At 41.1% G+C, this 24,327-nt stretch overlaps 1 protein-coding gene across 5 annotated transcripts in view; it reads left to right on the top strand.

Moving 5' to 3' along the window:
* The window catches only part of lin52 (lin-52 DREAM MuvB core complex component), a 94,948-nt gene that overhangs the window by 27,319 nt on the left and 43,302 nt on the right, over positions 1–24,327 (top strand). Inside the window, exon 6 of one of the 5 annotated variants that reach the window (XM_068038650.1) lies at positions 22,842–23,056. The exons of 3 other annotated variants lie outside the window; for them this stretch is intronic. In XM_068038650.1, coding sequence (XP_067894751.1) covers positions 22,842–22,879 — 38 coding nt within the window. In that variant the 3' untranslated portion in view covers positions 22,880–23,056. Of the gene's footprint in view, positions 1–21,272; positions 22,186–22,841; positions 23,057–24,327 lie in introns of those variants that run through there. One more of the 5 variants, XM_068038655.1, reaches the window with a different exon arrangement.

Genomic DNA, 24,327 nt, shown 5'->3' on the forward strand with positions numbered 1-24,327 from the left:
CTTTGAACCAGGGTTGGTCTCCTGGCTTGATGGTAACAGTAGAGTGGGGAATATGCTGGGCCATGAGGTTACAGATTGTGGTTGAGTACAATTCTGCTGCTGCTGATGGCCCACAGCGCCTCATGGATGCCCAGTTTTGCATTGCTAGATCTGTTCGAAATCTATCCCATTTAGCATGGTGTAGTGCCACACGACACGATGGAGGGTATCCTCAATGTGAAGGCAGGACTACATCTCCACAAGGACTGTGCGGTGGTCACTTCTACCAATACTGTTATGGACAGATGCATCTACGGCAGGCAGATTGGTGAGGGCAAGGTCAAGTGTGTTTTCCCCTCTTGTTGGTTCCCTCACCACTTGCTGCAAACCCAGTCTAGCAGCTATGTCCTTCAGGACTCGGCCAGCTCGGTCAGTAATGGTGCTACCGAGCCATTCTTGGTGATGGACATTGAAGTCCCCCTCCCAGAGTCCATTCTGTGCCCTTGCCACCCTCCGTGCTTCCTCCAAGTGTTCAACATGGAGGAGTACTGATTCATCAGCTGAGGGAGGGTGGTAGGTGGTAATCAGCAGGAGGTTTCCTTGTCCATGTTTGACCTGATGCCATGAGACTTCATGGGGTCCGGAGTCGATGTTGAGGACTCCTTGGGCTACTCCCTTCCTACTGTATACCACTGTGCCACCACCTCTGCTGGGTCTGTCCTGCTGTTGGGACAGGACATACCTGGGGTTGGTGATGGCAGTGTCTGGGACATTGTCTGTAAGGTATGATTCCGTGAGTATGACTATGTCACACTTTTGCTTGACTAGTCTGTGGGACAGCTCTCCCAACTTTTGCACAAGCCCCCAGATGTTAGTAAGGAGGACTTTGCAGGGTCGACAGGGCTGGGTTTTCCCTTATCGTTTCCGGTATCTATGTTGATGCCGGGCAGTCTGTCCGGTTTCATTCTGTTTTATTGACTTCATAACGGTTAGATACAACTGAGTGGCTTGCTAGGCCATTTCAGAGGGCATGTAAGAGTCAACTACATTGCTGTGGGTCTGGAGTCACATGTCAGCCAAACCAGGTAAGGACAACAGATTTCCCTCCCTAAAGGATATTAGTGAAGCAGATGGGTTTTTACAACAATCGGCAATCGTTTCATGGCCATCATTAGACTAGCTTTTAATTCCAGATTCCATTTAACTTGTATGTATGTTGACAATACTGTTACTCTGTAATGACTACAGGTTATGATTCACAGTGATTTCACCATCATCCTTAGTAGGGGTGATATCATCCATTAGCTGCATAAAGTGCATTGGACATTGTCATTTTCTATGACAGCCACTTGTGGGGTGGGGGGAGGAGGAACAAACTCAATAACATCCTGCCCCACCGCCTCCCATGAAACCAGCACCAAACTTTACTGAGTCATTTTTGTGTCTTTGGATTTCTTGACTTCGCAAGAAAGCTGTGGCTCACACACTGCTCCACTTCCCCAGGTGTGAGATTTTGTGTGGACGCAATCCCAGAATGGCGTGAGGTGAAAGAAAGGAAGACTGCAAGTAAAAACAAACTTGCCTAATGCCAGACCATAGTAAGACCTATTAACAACAATAACAACTTGCATTTATATAGCACCTTTAATGAAATAAAACATCCCAAGATGCTTTACAGGAACGTTATGGAACAAAATTTGACACCAAGCCACCTACAGAGATATTCGGCCCGATGACCAAAGGTTTGGTCAAATAGGTAGATTTTAAGGGGCATCTTAAAAGAGGAAATAAAGAGAGATAGAGAGATGTAGGGATGGAATTCCTGAGCTTAGGGCCTAGGCAGCTGATGGCACGGCCCCCAGTGGTGGAGTGATTAAAATTGGGGATGCTCGAGGCCAGAATTAGATGAGCGCAGATATCTTGGAGGGTTGTGGGTGAGAGGAAATTACAGAGATAGGGAGGAGTGAGGCCTTAGAGTGGTTTGAAAACAAAGATGCAAATTTCAAAATCAAGGCTTTGCGTGACTGGGCGCCAATGTAAATCAACGAGTACAGGGGAGAAGGGGTGAACGGAACTGGATGCGAGTTAAGATGCGCAACAGAGTTTTGAATGACCTCCGGTTTGTGGAGGGTAGACTGGGGGACTGGCCAGCAGTGCATTGGAATAATCAAGTCTGGAGGTAACAGCAGCAGATGAGCTGAGACAAAATGGAAGTCAGGCAATGTTATGGAGATGGAAATAGACGGTCTGGGTGATTAATTAATTAAGCTAACAACATGCAGTATCTGGTGTCACTGGTAATGATTCGGTAGATGTAAGTGTATGTAAATTCTCAAATATATTGTAAAGTTTTGATTGTTACTTGTACTCTTGCAATTAAGCTATAGCGGTATGACAAAGTAGTGCCCCAGTGAGCTATCCTGACATGATTCCTTGCAGAGACTAGGGGAGGGGGCACCAATCTGTGGGGGACTTGCCCTGAGCCACTTCTGTAGCAGTTGGTTACAGAGTAGCATTGGCTGAGGCCTGTGAATACGTTCCTCCTTTACCCAGCATTGACAGAAAATGGCACGAAGTATGACGAGAGTAGGACAGAAATCTACATTTCTTGGGGTAGTAACTGATGTATTTTTTTCCTTGTATTAATTAATCTCTCATTCCATCTGGGCCGGTGAGTTATTCTGGATTTTATTAGTCTCAGTTACAGACTTGCATGAGCATTGCGCTAGTGAATTCTTACAGGTCCCACTTTAAAAAAAAATCAAGACTGTAGTTACTTGTGCTATCAGCTCAGATTTGCACTTGACTGCATATCAGCTAACGTCAAGTGCGCTGAGGGCCCGTCTAAGTGATGCTGATTAAAACACGAGGGTCCCCTGTGCCTGTGCAGCTGCCATGCCGCTGGTGGCTCCTGCCACTCGAAACTCAAATAATTACATGAATCCCCAGTAGGATTGATGGGTTTCAGTAAGCACGTGGCACATCTGTTACGCTCTGCCTAATGAATTGTTCTGCAGGAATAGGCTGCAGCTTGTCATCACAGCTCCTTGTCCCTCAGGGGCCCTCTGCTTGTTTTCTAACTAATGTTATTTATAGTAATTGAATTCAGATTACCCTCCTGGGTCTTGTGAATACATTGATAGTTAAACACTTGTTGGTTTTGGCTAGATCCTATTTTATGAAAGAAATTCTGAGGAGATTTTAATAGACCAAAGTGGCAATTGGCTTAAGCTGCCGAGGCACAATTTTTGGGTCATTCTGATCTTGAGTATTAGATTTTTTTTTTAAAGCAAATAATTTATCATTTTGATTAGACCAAACCTGTTTAATTTTCAGGCATATATTTGCATGCTCCAGCTGCCACCTTGAGATGGGATGTGGATGCTGCAATATGGGAGGAATCATAAAGTTGTTTCAAGGAAATACATCAAACAGTAATATTGCAAAACAGCCCTTCATCCTCCCCCCTTGCCCTTTTCAAAAATAGGTAGATTAGGATGTATTTGAAATTGTAACTTTTCATGAATGATTGAGGAGTATTCTGTGCCAGTATATACATCTACAATATTTATAAAATAAACACACTTAAGTATAGTTTACCAATGCAGTTCCTTCACTTCATTGAAACATTCTGAGAGTGGCCACCTCAATTGGTTGGTTAGCATGTCAACTAAACTGGTATTTGGAGACATATGGAGGAGATGAGCATTACAAAAATACAGTTAAGTGGACTCCTTGCACAAAAAATACAGTTGAAGTTTAAATTCAGTATTGCCTCAGGCACAACTATGAACCATAATAGGAGCAATTCAATTAACACAATAGAGTCAGTGAAAGAGCCAGGTGGGTGTTCTCAAACCCATCTGGTTTCCCGTGTGGCCTATAAAGAACCCATCGCTGTGATACTGCTGTCCGTCGCCACATCGCTCTCGCTCGCTCGCTCTCTCTCGCTCTGTGTCTCTCTCTCTCTGACACTGAGAGCAGCCCCTAACATTTCACCTAAAGTACATGGGTTAAATTTGCTGATGGGCTGAAGCAAATCTAAACCAAAAGTCAACAAATTATTTATGTAATTGAATGTTCCTTCACACAAAAGAAAGTCTTCTGATTGTGCATGCCCTAGTCAAAGATATTACTACTCAGGAGAAAGTGGGGAGGAGGAGGCTGACATGCCTATGACAAGAATTAAACACTACAAAATGCCAGAGATGCCCAAAGGTTCATGAGCTTCACTGTTTATGTGTATGGGATGACACAAAAGCTGATATATTACATAAAGGATAACACACAGGCTGAAGTGTGTTACAAAGATTAATATACATGCTAAATGGTGTGTGTTACGTCGAAGATAACATACAGGCTGGATGGTGTGTTACATAAAAGATAATGCACAGGCTGGACTATGTCCAAAACTGATATGATAAGGAGTGAGATTGAGTCATAGTCATTATGGCATAAAAGGAGTCCATGCCGGCACTCTGTAGAGTCATCCAGTCAGTCCCATTCCCCCACTCTATCCCTGTAGCCTGAAAGTTTATTTTCCTCAAGTGCCCATCCAATTTCCTTTTGAAATCATTAATTGTCTCTGCTTTCACCACCTTCGTAGGCAGCGAGTTCCAAACCATTACCACTTGTTGTGTCAAAAAAAGTTATTCCTCACATTCCAGCTGTATCTCTTGCCCAAAACCTTAAATCTGTGTCCTCTAGTCCTTGTAGCATCAGCTAATGGGAGCATCTTTTCTTTGTCTACCTTATCTAAACCTATCAAATCTCCTTTCAACCTCCCTTGCTTCAAGGAGAACAACCCCAGTTTCTCCAACTAATCTTGTAGCTAATATCCCTCATCCTTGGAACCATTCTGGTAAATCCCTTCTGCACCCTCTCAAGGACCTTCATATCCTTCCTAAAGTGTGGTGACCAGAACTGGATGCAATTCTCTAGTTGTGGCCTAACCAGAGGTTTATAAAAGTTTAGCATAACTTCCCTGCTCAAAAACTTTTATTTATGAAGCCCAGGATCCCATATATTTTTCTAACTACTCTCTCAATTTGTCCTGCCACCTTCAGAAATCTGTGCACATGGACCCCAGGGTCCATCTGTCCCTGCACACTCTTTAGAGTTGTTCCGTTAAGTCTGTATTGCCTCTCTTTATCCCTTCTGCCAAAATGTATCACCTCACACATCAGTATATTAAATTCCATCTGCTACTTGTCTGTCCATTCAGCTGGCCTATCTATGTCCTGTTGTGGTCGATTTGTATCATCCAAACTGTTTGCCATACCTCCAAGTTTGATATAATCAGCAAATTTTGTTATTTTACTTTGTATTACAATACCCAAAGTACACACATACATACATCAAAAAAGCATTGGCCCAGCACCAAACCTTGGGGAAACACCACTGTCCACCATCCTCCATTCTGAAAAACAACCACTTACCATGACTTGCTGTTTTCTGTACATAAGCCAACTTTTTATCCAAGCTGTTACTGCCCCTCCTATTCCATGAGCCTCAATTTTGTTGACCAACCTTTTATGTGGTACTTTGTCAAAGGCTTTCTTAAAATGCACATAGACAACATCCATCGCAATCCCTTCATCAACCTTCTCTATTAATTCATTAAAAAAATTCAATTAGATTAGTCAAGTACGATCTGCCTTTTACAAATCTGTGCTGGCTATCCATAATTAACTCAAACCTCTTCAAGTGCCTGTTGATTTTCCCCCCCTGATTTATTGTTTCTAAAACCTTATCCATCACTGATATTAAACCAGTTGGCCTCTAGTTGTTGCAAGAATTCACCTGACATGCATCGTACATCCACTTTTTTGTTTCATCATATTCTCTATCTCCCTCATCATCCAAGAGTCCTGGTTTTGGTTCCCTTACCTTTTGCCCTTGTTGGAATATACCTATCCTGTACCTGAAACATCATCTCCTTAAAGGTCACCCATTGTTCTGTTACCATTTCTCCTGTCGGTCATTGGTTCCATTTTATTCTGGCTAGATTCCCTCTCATCTTATTGATGTTAGTCCTCTTCCAATTTAGAAGTTCTACTTTAGATTGTTCCTTGCTCTTTTCCAAACCTATGATACAATGATTACCCTTATCCAAGTGCTCCCCCACAGACACTTGGCCCACCTCATTTCCTAGCACCAGATCCAGCAATGCCTCCTTTCTAGTTGGATTGAGAGCATACTGGTCAAGGAAGTTCCCCTGAAAACAGTTCAGAAATTCCTCCCCCTCCTTTCCCTTTACTCTAACATTATCCCAATCAATATTTGGGTTATTAAAGTTCCCCAATATCATCACTCGATAGTTCTTGTACAACCCTGCAGATTTGCCACAAACCAGATAAACCAGAAGAACCTCGAGCAGCTTATTTGTGCCATCTGAACTTCGAAGAGTGTTACCTTCTTGGAACATGTTCCAAGGGGTTTCAGGAGGGTGTCCCACACGACATGCTCCCTCTTGATGGATTACCATGCACACTTCTCCTTATCCCAAAGTTGAAATTTTAATTCAGTAAAATCTTTGGTTTTGAGACAGAATATAAGCAGCAGAATTTGGTGAGTTGAAGTTTTGGAGGGTGTGGGATGAGATTCTGATAATGGGCAGTGGAATGGCGCATTCATGGTGATATTAATTGCACTTTATACTTCACCCTTCAGATCATGCTACAGATCATGAAGATGCAAATTAATAATGGTCCAGCATTGTCAATGTCCCAGTTGGAACCTTGTGAACATTATGTTCAATACTTTATCTCTTGAACCAATAAAACAAAAGGGTAAAGAACAAACAATGGACAGCAAATAGGGAAAATTAGAGTCCAATTGGAGACCGAAAGAAAACTAAAGAGAGGAAAAGAAAGGGAGTGATAGAGAGAGAGAAAAAAGAAACAGAAAGCAAAATTAAGAACTTTTTTTTAAAAACGAAAAACCCGGAAAAGAGGACATTGTACCCCCGTTATATTTGGAAATTGTTGCATTGGTCCTTGAGAAGTTGAGTACATGCCAGGGTAGATGTGCAAAACGTACAAATATTCATAACATGAAGAAAAGAGCCAGTGGCCCTGTCCATCAAGATTAGGAACAGTAGAACTGCTTTCATAGGGACATAGGAATTGCTAGATGATAAAAGGACCATGTCCCATATAGTTCATCTTCTACCATCCTGGTAGTTGCATGATGTAATGATAGTGGAGTTGTTGACTAATCATAGCAATCAATTACTATCAGTTAGTCTGGAAATGACATGAGGAAAGCCCCAGTGGTAGAGCGTTTTGAGAACCATAGGCCCCAAAATCACCCTTTTCCTTCCAAACATGTTACATGTACCACCATCATATCTCAAATAATGTTAAAATTATTTTCAGAAAGAAATTATATAATTTGCATATTTGAATATCAAAACAGTTTTGCATCCTGAAAATTATTGACAACCAACGCGAACAAGATTGGCAAGACTGGGACAAAGATACTGCCAAGACAGATAAAAGGTTTTTTAAGAACCCTACATACAGGAACAATTCACCACAATTGGCTCAGCTGCACAGGGGAGGAGTAAAAAGTGTGGGAATGCAATAGTTATAGGGGATTCAATTGTAAGGGGAATAGGTAGGCATTTCTGTGGCCGCAAACGAGACTCCAGGATGGTATGTTGCCTCCCTGGTGCTAGGGTCAAGGATGTCTCAGAGCGGTTACAGGACATTCTGAAGGGGGAGGGTGAACAGCCAGTAGTCGTGGTACACATTGGTACAAATGATGTCGGTAAAAAAAAGGATGAGGTCCTAAAAGCAGAATATAGGGAGTTAGGAAGTAAGTTGAAAAGTAGGATCTCAAAGGTAGTGATCTCAGGATTACTACCAGTGCCACGTGCCAGTCAGAGTAGAAATAGCAAGATGTATTGATGAAAAGATGGTTGACTAAAGAGATGGTGTGAGGGGGAGGGTTTTAGATTCCTGGGACCGGTTCTGGGGGAGGTAGGACCAGTACAAACTGGACAGGTTACACCTGGGCAGGACCGCGACTGATGTCCTAGGGGGAGTATTTGCTAGAGTGGTTGGGGAGGGTTTAAACTAAAATGGCAGGGGGATGGGAACCTTTGCAAGGAGTCAGAGGAGGGGGGATCAAAGACAGGAACAAAAGACAGTAAGGGGAATGAGAAAAGTGATAGGCAGAGAAATCAAGGGCCAGAATCAAGCAGGGCCACAGTGAAAAATAGTGGGAAGGAGATGAGTAATATTAAAAAGATGAGCCTTAAGGCTTTGTGCCTTAACGCGCAGAGCATTCACAATAAAGTGGATGAATTAATCGTGCAAATAGATGTAAACAGGTATGATATAGTCGGGATTACGGAGACATGGCTGCAGGGTGACCAGGGATGGGAAATGAACATCCAGGGGTATTCAGTAGTTAGGAAGGATAGACAAAAAGCAAAAGGTGGTGGAGTTGCATTGCTGGTTAAAGAGGAAATTAACGCAATAGTGAGGAAGGATATTAACTCGGACGATGTGGAATCTGTATGGGTAGAGCTGAGAAACACTAAGGGGCAAAAAATGTTAGTGGGGGTTGTATATAGACCCCCAAACTGTAGTGGTGATGTTGGGAATGGCATTAAACAGGAAATTAGAGACGCATGCGATAAAGGAACATCTGTAATTATGGGTGACGTTAATCTGCATATAGATTGGGCAAATCAAATTAGTCACAATACCGTAGAGGAGGAATTCATGGAGTGTATATGGGATGGTTTTCTGGACCAATACGTTGTGGAACCAACCAGAGAACAGGTTATCCTAGACTGGGTATTGTGTAATGAGAGAGGAATAATTGACAATCTAGTTGTGCGAGACCCCCTTGGGGATGAGCGACCATAATATGATAGAATTCTTCATCAAGATGGAGAGTGACGTAGTTGATGCTGAGACTAGGGTTCTGAATCTTAATAAAGGAAACTATGAAGGTATGAGGCGCGAGTTGGCTATGATGGATTGGGAAACGTTACTTAAAGGGATGATGGTGGATAGGCAATGGCAAACATTCAAAGAGCGCATGGATGAACTGCAACAATTGTTTAATCCTGTCTGGCGCAAAAGTAAAACGGGAAAGAAACCATGGCTTACAAGGGAAATGAGAGATAGCATTAGATCCAAGGAAGAGGCATACAAATTCGCCAAAAAAAAGCAACAGATCTGAGGATTGGGAGCGGTTTAGAATTCAGCAAAGGAGGACCAAGGGATTGATTAAGAAGGGGAAAATAAAGTCCAGGAGTAAGCTTGCGGGGGAACATAAAAACTGACTAAAATTTTCTATAGGTATGTGAAGTGATAAAGATTGGTTAAGACAAATGTAGGTCCCTTACAGTCAGAAACAGGGGAATTTATTATGGGGAATAAAGAAATGGCTGACCAACTAAATGCATACTTTAGTTCTGTCTTCACAAAGGAGGACGCAAATATCATACCAGAAATGTTGAGGAACACAGGATTTAGTGAGAGAGAGAAACTGAAGGAAATCAGTATTAGTAGAGAAATGATGTTGGGGAAGTTGATGGGATTGAAGGCTGATAAATCCCCAGGGCCTGATAATCTACATCCCAGAGTACTTAAGGAAGTGGCCCTAGAAATAGTGGATGCATTGGTGGTCATCTTCCAAGATTCTATAGACTCTGGAACAGTTCCGACAGATTGGAGGGCAGCTAATGTAACCCCACTATTTAAAAAGGGAGGTAGGGAGAAAACAGGGAATTATAGACCAGTCAGCCCGACGTTAGTAGTGGGGAAAATTCTAGAGTCCATTATAAAAGATTTTATATAAAAGCAAGAAATGCTGGAATCACTCAGCAGGTCTGGCAGCATCTGTGGAAAGAGAAGCAGAGTTAACGTTTCGGGTCAGTGACCCTTCATCGGAACTGACAAATATTAGAAAAGTCACAGGAAATAAGCAAGTGAGGTGGGGGTGGGGCAAGAGATAACAAAGGAGATCTAGATTCGACCAGGCCACATAGCTGACCAAAAGGTCACGGAGCAAAGGCAAACAATATGTTAATGGTGTGTTGAAAGACAAAGCATTAGTACAGATTAGGCGTAAATACACTGAATATTGAACAGCAGCAAGTGCAAACCTGAAAAAAAACAGTGGGTAAGCAAACTGAACAAACAAAGATGAAATGAAATAAATGCAAAAAAAAAGATTGTAAAAAATGTAAAAAAAAGAATGTTTAAAAAAAAAAGGAAGAAAAAATAACTAAAAATGAAAGTAAAATGGGGGGCTGTCATGCTCTGAAATTATTGAACTGACAGCCCCCCATTTTACTTTCATTTTTAGTTATTTTTTCTTCCTTTTTTTTTAACATTCTTTTTTACATTTTTTACAATCTTTTTTTTTGCATTTATTTCATTTCATCTTTGTTTGTTCAGTTTGCTTACCCACTGTTTTTTTTTCAGGTTTGCTCTTGCTGCTGTTCAATATTCAGTGTATTTACGCCTAATCTGTACTAATGCTTTGTCTTTCAACACACCATTAACATATTGTTTGCCTTTGCTCCGTGACCTTTTGGTCAGCTATGTGGGCTGGTCTAATCTAGATCTCCTTTGTTATCTCTTGCCCCACCCCCACCTCACTTGCTTATAACCTGTGACTTTTCTAATATTTGTCAGTTCCGATGAAGGGTCACTGACCCGAAACGTTAACTCTGCTTCTCTTCCCACAGATGCTGCCAGACCTGCTGAGTGATTCCAGCATTTCTTGTTTTTATTTCAGATTTCCAGCATCCGCAGTATTTTGCTTTTATAAAAGATTTTATAGCAGAGCGCTTAGAGAACAGTGGTAGAATTGGACAGAGTCAGCATGGATTTACGAAAGGGAAATCATGCTTGACAAATCTACTAGAATTCTTCGAGGATGTAGCTAGTAGAGTTGATGAGGGGAACCAGTGGATGTGGTTTATTTGAACTTTCAAAAGGCTTTTGACAAAGTCCCACATAAGAGATTAGCGTGTAAAATTAAAGTGCATGGGATTGGGGGTAGTGTATTGCGATGAATAGAAAATTGGTTGGCAGACAGGAAACAAAGAGTAGGAATAAACGGGTCTTTTTCTGAATGGCAGCAGTGACTGGTGGGGTACCGCAGGAGTTGGTGCTAGGACCCCAGCTATTCACAATATACATTAATGATTTAGATGAGAGAACTAAATGTAATATCTCCAAATTTGCAGATGACACAAACTGGGTGGGAGGGTGAGTTGTGAGGAGGATGCAGAGAGGCTTCAGGGTGATTTGGACAAGTTAAGTGAGTGGGCAAATGCATGGCAGATGCAGTATAATGTGGATAAATGTGAGGTTATCCACTTTGGTAGCAAAAACAGGAAGGCAGATTATTATCTGGCTATAAACTGAGAGAGGGGAATATGTAACGAGACCTGGGTGTTCTCATACACCAGTTGCTGAAGGAAATCGTGCAGGTGCAACAGGCAATAAAAAAGGCAAATGGTATGTTGGTCTTCATAGCGAGAGGACTCGAGTACAGGAGCAGGGATGTCTTGCTGCAATTATACAGGGCCTTGGTGAGGCCACAGCTGGAATATTGTGTGCAGTTTTGGTTTCCTTATCTGAGGAAGGCTGTTCTTGCTATAGAGGGAGTGCAGCGAAGGTTTACCAAACTGATTCCAGGGATCACGGGACTGATGTATGAGGAGAGATTGGGTCAGTTAGGATTATATTTGCTGGAGTCCAGAAGAGTGAGGGGGGTTCTCATAGAAACCTATAAAATTCTAACAGGACTTAACAGGGTAGATGGTAGGAAGGATGTTCCCGATGGTGGGGTCATAGTCTAAGGATACGGGGTAAACCTTTCAGGACTGAGATGAGGAGAAATTACTTCACCCAGAGAGTGGTGAGCATGTGGAATTCGCTACCACAGAAAGCAGTTGAGGCCAAAACATTGTATGTTTTCAAGAAGGAGTTAGATATAGCTCTTGGGATTAAAGGGAGCAAAGGATATGGGGAGAAAGCGGGAACAGGTTACTGAGTTGGATGATCAGCCATGATCATAATGAATGGCGGAGCAGGCTCGAAGGGCCGAATGGCCCATTCCTGCTCCTATTTTCCACGTTTCTATACTACCTACAGGAATGAGACTCCACTGCTTCATTGGTTCCTTTATGGGCCTCCAAATTTGGATATCATGCCAGGGCCTTTAATAGGGTCCTTAAGACATGAATTATATGAAATTACATGAAAAGACATGAAATTGTAAATGGTTACAAAAAGGTAATTACTTTTTTATTAATTGGCAAGATGTGGGCAGTGCTGTCAAGGCCAACATTTATTGCCTATCCCTAATTGCCCTTGAGAAGGTGGTGGTGAGGTGCCTTCTTGAACTACTGCAGTCCATGTGGTCTTAGTACGCTCACAGTGCTGTTAGGGAGGGAATTTCAGGATTTTGATTAATTTTGAGATTAGTTTGCATTAACAACGTAAATCCAGCAATTTCATGACACGTGATTCATTTTAGTGGCGAGGCTCACAGCAAGGTTACAATTTTCTTGTTTTGCGAGGCTGAGGGAAGTGAAAATCATTTAGAAATTTGTGGCGAATCAGAACTCATGGCATATCTTTTCTTTGCCATAAATTGCTGGATTACTTGCAAGCTAATAATGGCTATTAATTTGCCATTATTTTTCTGTTCTGTGAATTGCCCCAAGGTAAATGCCACACTCGTGTTACTGTGTGAAGTTTGTTAGAGCTTGTGTGGAAATGCCGTGTTAGTCTTGCTCCTGTTCTCTTAAATTTGACCTCCAGCTCAAGGCAGTGGTCAATGAGCAGATTTTATGACTTTAAGTCACAATGCAAATTAAATGACAAAGAGGATCAGCTATTTGTGAGGGATTTTATCTACTCTGCTTAACTTTCCTCCACAAGCATTTATCAGTTTGTCGTATACAAAAAAAAATCCTTTTTATTTTTCCGCAGAGAATCAGATTAGAAAAGGAGAAGCTGATGGCTAAGAGGATTAACTGAGGAACGAGTGTGGCTTGATCTGAAATGGGTTCATTAGGTCCCTGATTTTTTGTGAATTTGTGTTTCTGGCTTCCTAATGAAGCTCTTTAGAAATAAATCACCTGTTCGAATGTCCGTCAGCCTGCTGGGCATTATGAGATTGAAGGAATGCAGTGCTGTTATTTAGTGAAGTCCTCTGTTGGTCATTTTATCTCATTTTTAGCTGCTTTGGGTTGTGATTTTTCAATAATAACTTTCTTTGTATCAACGGTTGTAGGAGGGACCTAAATAATGGGTTCTCGTGAACACGTACACACCAATGATTACTTGAGAATCTTTCAACCTTTTCTCTGTTCATTTCATGTCAGAGATGTGTCTATTGTAAATCTCAACATTTCTGCAAACTTATAAATTATATATAAACAAAATTGGTTAAGTTAGTTGCACTTTGAAACAGAGCAATGAACCAAAACAGTATTTGGGGGTGAATACAAGTTAAGCTATCTGAATCATGCATTTATTTGCATCTGATTGAGGTCCCCAGATTGTTTTCTTCTGACATAAGGTGTATATGTTGCTGTTAGGTATGGTTGTAGCAGAGGAAAGTTGCCATAGAAAATGGTTCTATCTATAGCTTTAAAAAAAAAATCTTATTTTTTGAAGCATTTTATTATATTTAGGTCTGTCTGTGCTCTGAAGTGAAATATTTTTCCACTTAGTGACAGCATTCCTAGGCCATGTGTGCTGGAGGCAGGTGAAAAATAAAGCTCCCTCCACTCTGCCCTAACAGTATGCTTTCACTCAACCTCAAAGTAACACCCTCTACAGCATCTGTTACCTTTTCAGTTTCTCATATCAGGCATCCCAATGGCTTTCCTGCCAATTTAATGGCACTTTGCACTGAATAGTAGGTAGCTGAATCCACTAAGTAGCATCAGTGGTGTCTCAATTGATAGCACTCTCGCCTGAGTCAGAAGGTTGTGGGTTCAAGGCCTACTCCAGAGACTTGAGCACAAATATCTAGATTGACACTTCAATGCAGTACTGAGAGTGACATTAAAAAGCAGATGCTCCATCTGCCCTCTCAGCTGAATGCAAAAGGTCCAAAGGCACTATTTTGAAGAAGAGCAGGGGTTATCCCTGGTGCTTTGGCCAGTATTTATCCCTCAACTAGCATCACTAAAACATTATCTGGTCATTATCTCATTGCTGTTTGTGGGAGCGTGTTATGCACAAATTGACTATCATGTTTCCTACATTACAACATTGACTATACTTCAAAAGTGCTTCATTGGCTGTAAAGTACTATGGAAGTTGTGAAAGGTGATATATAAGTGAAAATTATTTCTTTCTTTGATGCAAGATCTTTGCAGCCATGAAAAAAACAGAGAGCTTTATCCCATCAGTCTCAGTACATTTGAGCCCATATCCAAGAGGTGAAAAGGTAGTATATGAACGACTATGTTCTTGATTGGCCTTCTTGTCATAGAGATACAGCAATGAAACAGGCTCGCCAGCCCACCGAGTCTGTGCCGACCATCAACCACCCATTTATACTAATCCTACATTAATCCCACATTCCCTACCACATCCCTACCTTCCCTCAATTCTCCTCCCACCTACCTACACTAGGGACAATTTACAATGGCCAATTTACCTATTACCTTGTAATACTTCTAACTATAGAAACATGGACCTTTGTCTTATTTTCCAAAGTAAGTAGCTGAGCCATGCAGACCAGAGAAGTTCCAGCTTTTCCCAGCTGGAATGGTAGCAGGAGCTTTTGATGAGGGAGAATGAAATGGAGCAGAATTCCTGCCCCCAATTGCTATGCAGTGATCCCTGTTGGAAATGTATGTGTATATGTCAGGTTGAGACAGGATTGGATTCCATGATGATGCTTTCAGTGATCAAATTGCTTGTCAGCATTCATCTAGCGAGAACGAGACACATGACTAATGGCCAGTGGGATGAGATATTGGAGCCTGACTGATACCTAGGGAATATAACCCAGTAAGGATTCAATGTCTTCAGGGTGAAGGGAAAAGAACTGGTGACATTTCTTGGGGTGGAGGCAGAGCAGTAGCAGAAGTACTTTCATCCTAAAGAAATACTACGTATAAAAACTCAACCACCGAGGACATATTTCTATTTCTGCAAGTGGAAATGCAGCATCGTCGGAATCGCTGCTGCTGAATGTAATATTTACTTCTCAATGTGAACATTACCATCCAGGAATGGAAATGACAGTCATGTGGAGAGGGACCCATCAGATCCCAGTGAATTCTTGCTAGTCAGGAGACCCACAGCACAACAAATTGAGCTGGTCTTTTCAATCAGATAAATAGAAACATCTTGTATCAGGATTTAACATCTTTCTTTATTAATATGTCATGAACTGATTTAAATTGAAAATACGAACTCATTCCATAGATAAAACATAAAAAAATTACGGCACAGAAGGAGGCCACTCAGCCCGTCATGTCTGTGCCGGCCAAAAAAACTAGCCGCCAAACCCACCTTCCAGCTCCTGGTCCATAGCCTTGCCGGTTACAGCACCTCAGGTCTATGCCAGGTAGCTTTTAAAAGAATTGAGGGTTTCTGCCTCCACCACCATTCCTGGCAGTGAATTCCAGACACCCACCACCCTCTGGGTGAAAAAGTTTTTACTAATGTTCCCTCTAATCCTTCTACCAATCACTTTAAATCTGTGCCCCCTGATAATTTACCTATCCATTAGGGGAAGCAGGTCCTTCCTGTCTACTCTATCTAGGCCCCTCATAATTTTGTACACGTCAATTAAATCACCCCTCAGCCTCCTCTGTTCTAAGGAAAACAATCCTAGCCTATTAAATCTTTCCTCATAGCTGAAGTTTCGGCTGTTAAATTTTCTGCCATTGTGTTCTAACTTAACTTATTTCAGTAGGGGTGTGCCAAAACTGATCACTGCAGCAGTGAGTCATGCTGGAAAGTGCGTGTGTGCGCGCGCGCGTGTGTGTGCACAGTTGTGAAGGCCTCCTTGGTGACAGCTGCATTATCTGTAGGGTGGCCTTTGCTAGAAGAACTGCACCCTTGCAACTGTCACCATCTTTGGCTGAAGAGGGGAGAAAAGGTGATTTTCACTCCTATGGTAACCTTTCTCCTTTAAAGGTTGTTATGTCTCCTAAACACTATGAACATTTCAGAAAAACATGAAGTGAAAATAAAATTATAGGTAATTGGCCCCATTTTAGGCACTCCCTTTGGTGCGGAAGTCGAGGACAAGGGAACGTAACCTTAAAATCAGAGCCAGGCCATTCAGGAGATAAGTTAGGAAACATGTCTTCACACAAAGGGTGGTAGAAGTGTGGATCTCTCTCCCACAAAAAGCAATAGATGCTAGCTCAATTAATAATTAGATTTTTTTGTTTGCTAGCCAAAGGTATCAAAGGATATGGAGCCAAGGCAGGTGGATGGAATTGAAATGCAGATCAGCCATGATCACAACAAATGGCAGAACAGGCTAGGGAGGTTACTCCTAATCCTATATTTCTATATTCTCAATGCATGAAAAGTGTCATACAAAATGCAAAGCTAGCGAAAAAACCTGTGCACAATCTGGTGTCAAATGTGGAAAGTACTACGAGTCAAAGATATCGTCAACTATTCCAACTCTGATCGGCTGTACTTTGAGTTTATTTAAAGGATAGGTAGCTCTGTCTTCCATTAATCATAAATGTGGATAAACCAAGGTCACTTACCCATTAGTGAGTTTTAGTTTATGTTCAGATGGGCAAAGCTCTTGGAACTGAAATTGCATTGGCTGACTTATTTTTGTTCCGGGTAATGAAGAGATGCCAATATGCTTTTCTCATTCAGCTCTGTATGATTTGTCCAGTTGTGAAATTTTTTTTTGTTTTTGGTTTCAAAAACACCATTTAAAAAAAAAAAGGCCGAACATGCTGGAAGTACTCTGCAAGCCTGGCAGCAAGTGTGGAGAGATAAACAGAGTTAATGTTTCAGGTCAATGACCTTTCATCAGAACTGGAAAAAGTTAGAAATGTAATAGGTTTTAAGCCAGAGAACAGGGTTTGAAAAAGAACAAAAGGGAAGGTCTGTGATCGGGTGAAAGACAAGAATGATTAAATGTCAAAAGGATTAGTGGTGCAAGGCCAAAGGGAGTGGTAATGGGACGTGTAAAGAAACAAAAAATGTGGCTAGAGAAAGTGTGAATGGCAGAAGGATAAACAGCTGCTGTCTGAAAACAAAGAGAAAAACAAGACAGTAAAGCCAGAACCTGCAAAAAAAAAAGGAAACAAGATGGGGGCAGAGGTTATGGTTTGAATTTGTTGAACTCGGTGTTGAGTCCAGAAGGCTGTAAAGTGCCTAATCGAATGATGAGGTGCTGTTCCGCGAGCTTGCTTTGAGCTTCATTGGAACAGTGCAGTAGGCCGAGGACAGAGAGGTCAACATGGAAACAATTGGAGAATTAAAATGACAGACAACCTGCAGCTCAGGATCGCACCTGCAAATTGAATGGAGATGTTCCGCAAAGTGGGTCACCCAATCTGCATTTTGTCTCTCCAGTGTATAGCAGACTGCATTGTGAGTAGCAAATACAGTATATTAAATTGAAAGTAGAACACATTTCCCAGTTCTGATGAAAGGACATCAACCTGAAATATTAACTGTTTCTTGCTCCACAGATGCTGCCGGACCTGCTGAGTATTTCCAGCATTTTCTGTTTTTATTTCAGATTTCCAGCTTTAATTTTTAAAAATGGTCCATTTCTGAATACCGCTTTATTGGAAGCATGTACATAAATTTCTGACGCCCATTAATGAAAAGCGTGGGTTAAAATATAGAGCCATCCTTGTGTCTCTGACTCTGGGTGAGGTAAGTAAGATGTTCCACTGTACTGTGCCACAGAATAATAAGCTGGTAGGTAGTTTCCACATTGTATTGCCATCAGGTGCTGTGTAGAGGCTTGCTTTACAGGGAATGAGAACCGGAAGGAGCATTGGTATTCACCGCAGCCAGTCACAAAAACCCTAGTGGTACTGAGTGGCATGAAAGCAGGTCACCTCTTTTTTTCCCATCACTCTATTGGAAAGAAAGACTTGCATTTCTATAGCGCCTTTCACGATCTCAGGATATTCCAAATCAGTTTACAGCTAATTAAGTACTTTTGAATTGTTGTAATGTAGGAAACGTGGCAGCTAATTTGCACACAGCAAACTCCCACAAACAGCAATATGATAATGATCAGACAATCTTTTAGTTTTTTAGTGTTGTTGATTAAGGGATAAATATTGACCAGAACACCAGGGATAACTCCCCTACTCTTCTTTGAAATAGTGCCATGGGATCTTTTATGTCTACCTGAGACTACAGATTGGCCCTCAGTTTAATGTCACATCCAAAAAACAGCACCTCCAACAGTGCATCCCTCCCTTAGTACAGCACTGATTGCCATTCTGAATTCTTGTGCTCAAATCTCTGGAGTGGGACTTAAATCCATAACTTTCTGACTCGAGGCAAGAGTGCTACCTACTGAACCATAGCTAACACATTTACAGGAATGATGCATTTGCTATGAATCCTGCTTCCCGTCACCCCCAACCCCATCACCCAGCCCCACCTCTACAATTTACTGTACAGAGAGATCTACATATTTTACAGAAGAGCTTTTTTTTTTAATTAAAGAAAATGCCGAAAACATTCAGCAGGTCTGACAGCATCTGTGGAGAAAGAAACAGAGTTAACATTTCAGGTCTGTGACCTTTCATCAGAACTGGGAAAAGTTAGAAATGTAATAAACTTTGAGTGGGTTTGGGGGGGCGGGGGTGCAGGGTGGGAAAAAGAACAAAAGGGAAGGTCTGTGATAGGGTGGGGACAGGAGAGTTTAAGTGACAAAAGGTTTCATGATGCAGAGCCAAAGGGAGTTGAAATGGGGCATGTAAAGAAGCAAAAAATAGAATCATAGAATGGTTATAGCACAGAAGGAGGCTATTCAGTCCACTGTGTCCGTGCCAGCTCTCTGCAACAGCAACTCGGCTAGTCCCACTTCCTCACCTTTTCCCTGAAGTCCTGCAGATCTTTTCTCTTCAGGTAATCATCGAATTCTCTTTTGAAAGCCATGATTGAATTTGCCTCCAAAACACTCTCTGGTATTGCATTCCGGATCCTAACCAGTCGCTGCATAAAAAAGTTTTTCCCTATGTCGCCATTGGTTCTTTTGCCATTCATCTTAAAGCGTTGTCCTCTGGTTCTCGACCCTTCCGCCAATAGGAACAGTTTCTCTCTACTTTATCCCTCATGATTTTGAAGACCTCTATCAAATCTCCTCTCAACCTTCTCTATGGAGAGCAACCCCAGCTTCTCCAATCTATCCACGTAACTAAATTCCCTCATCCATGGAACCTTTCTCGTAAATTTTTATGACACCCTCTAATGCTTTCACATCCTTCCTAAAGTGTGGTGCCCAGAATTGTACACAATACTCCAGTTCAGCCCAAACCAGTGTTTTATCAAGATTCACCTTAACTCCCTTGCTTTTATACTTTATGCTTCTACATATAAAGCCCAGGATCCCGAATGCCTTATTAATTGCTTTCTCAATCTGACCTGACACCTTCAATGATTTGTGCACATATACTCCAAGGTCCCTCTACTCTTTAGGATGTATACTTTATATTGATTCTCCTCATTCTTCATACCAAAATGTATCACTTCACACCCCTTTGTATTAAATTTCATCTGCCACGTGTCTGCCCATTCCACCAGCTTGTCTATATCCTCTTGAAGTCTATCACTATCCTCTTCACAGTTCACAATACTTCCAAGTTTTGTGTCATCCGCAAATTTTGAAATTGTGCCCTGCACACCCAAGTCTAGGTTATCAATATAGATCAAGAAAATTTGAGGAACAGTATCTCATTTTTCGACTGGGCATTTTACAGCCTTCTGGACTCGAGTTCAACAATTTTAGATCATAACTTCCACCTCCATTTTGTTTCCTTTTTCTTTGCTGGTCTGTTTTTTTCCCTCATTTGCTTGACTTTGCTTTCGGATGGTAGCTATACATGATTCTTCCATTCACACCTCCTCTAGACACATCATTTGTTTCTTTACTTGTCCCATTGCCACTCCCTTTAGTCTTGAACCATGAAACATTTTGTCATTTAATATCTCCTGCCCTCTTCCCTTTTGTTCTTCTCACCCTCCCTCCTTTCACTCGCTCAATCACTTCTTTTCCCAGTTCTGATGAAAGGTCACTGACTGAAGCATTAACTCTCTCTCCACAGATGCTGAACATTTCTAGCATTTATTGTTTTTATTTGTTTTAATTAAAATGGTTAATTGTAGCGTTATTCTATGAGCTACTGTTTTCATTGTGACAGGACAGCCCCAACATATCTAGAAATCAGTGCGTGAGTTGCTGTCAGTGATGGTTTAGACATTTGCATTTTCATTTCTAATTGTATTATTTCCTTGTAATCAGCAATGATTAGCATTAAATCTGCAGGGGTTATGCAAATCCTTCATGGTGAACATTTTCACCCGTCAGTTGCATAGTGCCCATTGGGAGCCACTGATAGCAATTACAGACACAAAACTTAAAACCATTGGCATAAAATTCATAGCATATAATTGTGTGAAGCAACATACTGAGAGCGAACTTTGTGACTATAAACTCATCTCGGTACCCTGTTGTGGTCTATAATATATTAACATTACTGCCTTGTAGTGCTGGCCCAGTCGCGATGGGCTGATTGGCCTCCTTCTGTGCTCTATGATTCTAATCATTCCCAGCTAGCTATGCATAAGGCATCTGAACTCCTCGATTAGATGACTGTCTATAACTGAGCCTGAGGTATCTAGTATCTAGAACCCTCAATTACTGTTCAGCAATCACTCCTGTATTTGTTCTAAATTTCTGTATTTGCTAAAATTACTATTCTGCTAGCTGTGAAATTATTTGTTTCCAATAGAATTGAACGATGTAATCTTTCGCATTGTGGTGCATAAATTCAGCTGGAGCCCTTAAAAAAAAAAGTTAAAACTAAGAAGTAAAACATTCTATATAATACAAGTTATAAAATATAACTATAGCTAATAACGAAAAAATTAGCTGCTTATCTCTTGGGGTGGGGGGAAGAAATGAATTAACAGCTTCTTGTTTGTGAGTTTACTGGACCAGGGTGTAGTATTTTTTCAGGCAATTCAAGGAGAAAACTTACATTTGCATAAGTAAATTGAGATTCAAGGACTTTCTGGCTAATAATCATGGCATCATAAACCTTGCAGAGTGTTTAATGAATGAATCCAGACTGAAGACCCATTAATATGGACGCCTTAGGAATTCACCTAGGGATGCCGGCATTGAAATAAAGAGGAGCAGGCCCATGGGAAATCAGGCTTCACGTCTGCATTTTAAATATCGTTGTGAGGTATCAATAACTGTGTAATTGAATCCTGAACACAAACATCAGAATCAGGTGGCGAGGGAGAGGAAGGGGCTGTCTTTTCCTCTCCACTGTGCACACACTGTGTGATCAGCCCAGAGAGAATGAGCTTTAAATCCATTAAGTAAAGATTACACACTGTAACATCTCAAAATGGCATTTTAACTACATAATTGCTACTGTCTTTTTCTGCATTGCTACTTAACCTATTTTTTGCCAATGAAAATTTTTAATGGTTAGCTATGCAGCTACTATGTAGCTCATGATTCTAATTTTAAGCTTTATCCACTGTGTCATAAAATGGCAAGCTCTGCTGCTTTATAGGTATAACAGGGAGTGTGGTTTTTATTCAATCTCTTCTTTGCCCCTGATTTCTCCTATTCCATACACCTTGGTTTGAAAATGTTGGGCAATGTAGGTGATTGGTTTATCCGCCAGTGGGGTCAGTGTCACTTAATGATTCGCAAGAGCCAGTTGTGATTCAGGCGAGGCAAGTTGTTGGGATTGGATACTCCAGACCCAGGTAAAATATCTCACCATCCTATGGCATTCAGGTAGCCTGGTGAGATCGGATCCAATGCATTCGACTGGCAGTAAGTTAGAAGTGTTGGGAAATTTGTTTGAGAGTCACCTGCACCACTTGTTGAGCACATTTTCCACTGCATGCAAATGCAACTATTTTTGCTATCAACTGTTGTTTATCTGAATATTAAGTCTTGAATTCCTTTTGGAAGAATTGTGTTGAACTTGCCTTCTCTGGTGTGACAATGAGAATTACAGCTTCATGTTTGTGATTTGTTTCAACATTTGAATATCTCCTAAATGTTCATTAATAAATATAGATGAAATGAGCTGAATTTCTCAACAGATTGTAATCTTCTAATTGCTTTCATTATTCTGTTTTTAAAAATGCGCACTTGCTTAATCTGTAAACTGTCTTAATCATTTGATAAATTACTAACTTGTAATCACTCCTTATTCTATTGCAATCCTTATTCTACATATGATGCCACAGTGCAATAATCGTATCCTCTGTTGCATTGGAACCACCTTAAATGGTCTTGCAGTGACAGTACGTAGGTGCAAGAGCATATCAGACTTGAGTCTGTGAAGTGAACAGCTCAGCAGCTAAGTTATCACGATGCGATAGCCAGCCATTGACATTCCAACTCATTACACTTTCTGGCTTCGGCAAGTTCTGGCTTTAATTTTAGTTTTATACTTACGGAGAATCGACTACAGAATAGATGAGGCAATGACAGTGGAAAAAACATCTATTATTGTCACATTTTCATTTTTTCACACTTTCATGTATTCCTAAGCCATTGCTTCTTCAGCCATCCATTAGGAGAAGTGCAAAAGTAGTCTGGTGACAACTCATGCACTGATTTTCTTTTTCCCCTCCTTCTAGTAGGAAGCCTCTGGTCTGAACATTCTACAGGAACATAGATGAGATCAAATGCTCACCGAAAGGATAGTGTTTGTCTGACTGTATGGGAAAGAGATGAAGCCCCATCTCTCTACTCCGCAGGTACTGTGTGTTAGTACGGCATAGTATTGGTGCCACAATGCTACTCAATAGTGGAAAGTTTAGAGTAACAATTGGAATATGATAGTGCCGATTAAATTGCCCCCTCAGACTGCCACTATGTAATCAGCATAGGGAAGCATTCATGAACAAGTAGGGAAACTGTTTCTCTCTATATTGAAGCACATGGCTTCTACTCTGTTTTTCCTTTGGGGATTGGAATACTGTGGATGCTGTGATGGAGTCTGTGATTTTACAGTAACAGTGGGAGAGCGTTTGCGAGCAGTTGTCTGAACAGATGACTTGTTAAATGTTCTGTTGGATGTACTGATCCTGGTTTCAAAGCTTTTGTTTTGAGCCAGACCCTAACTGAAAGGGAATCTAAAACTTCATGTTTCTGGGAAGCAGAAACTGGTTGGAACCAGATTAAAAGACAGAGCCATCCAAGCTCAGATCATGTAGGGCTGGAGTGCAAGCTGAAGAAAGCGAAGGTTATTTCAAGGATAAAAGCAAAATACTGCGGATGCTGGAAATCTGAAATAAAAACAAGAAATGCTGGAACCACTCAGCAGGTCTGGCAGCATCTGTGGAAAGAGAAGCAGAGTTAACGTTTCGGGTCAGTGACCCTTCTTCGGAACTATTTCAAGGAGCTGTTTCTGTTACTTGAGGTAACAGATTAACTAAACCCGGCCATGCAGTGCACAGGATTGTCACGTAAGGATTCAGATAAAGGTAATACTGTGGATCCACACCATCAAGACTGTCATGAGCAGAGCTGAGGAGGTTCTGGAGAAGTGTGCCGTTTTGTTGAAGACCGTATCCTTGGAGTTTGGGTTGAAGGGGAGCTGCTGTCAGATGTGAATCGGTGGCTGCATCTTGGAAGAAAGGAGCTGGAGATCTACCTGAGGAAGTTCAGAGCTTTGAAGAATTTTGTGGCTGTAATTGGTGCCGTAATATGCCGAGTGGACTGCCCAGTAAATCTGTGTGATCTATCTTTGTATCTGATGGTTAATGTGTAATTTGTAATATATATTGACTGTGATTTTTCTGTTAATTCATGTTTATGTTGATTTTATTTTGATAAAGTAAAAGTTAAAAAGTGAAATCATGACCATTTATTTTACATTGGAGTCATTTGGTAAATTTGGTTCTTTTGGTTTGTTGATCTCCATAGGAATCATAGCAATGCATCCAGGTTTATGACTCCTGTGTTTTTGTGCTTCAAGCTAATACCCTAGTGGCTGTGCCTTGGATCCAATTCAGGTTTACACAGCTATTCAGTAATTGATAAAAATGTTCATAAATCTGCTCAAAGCAGTATAATTTATTTTTTGACAATTAAAAAAAATTAATATTTACAATGATTATG

This window comes from Heterodontus francisci, chromosome 9, assembly GCF_036365525.1.
Source record: "Heterodontus francisci isolate sHetFra1 chromosome 9, sHetFra1.hap1, whole genome shotgun sequence".
Taxonomy (NCBI): domain Eukaryota; kingdom Metazoa; phylum Chordata; class Chondrichthyes; order Heterodontiformes; family Heterodontidae; genus Heterodontus; species Heterodontus francisci.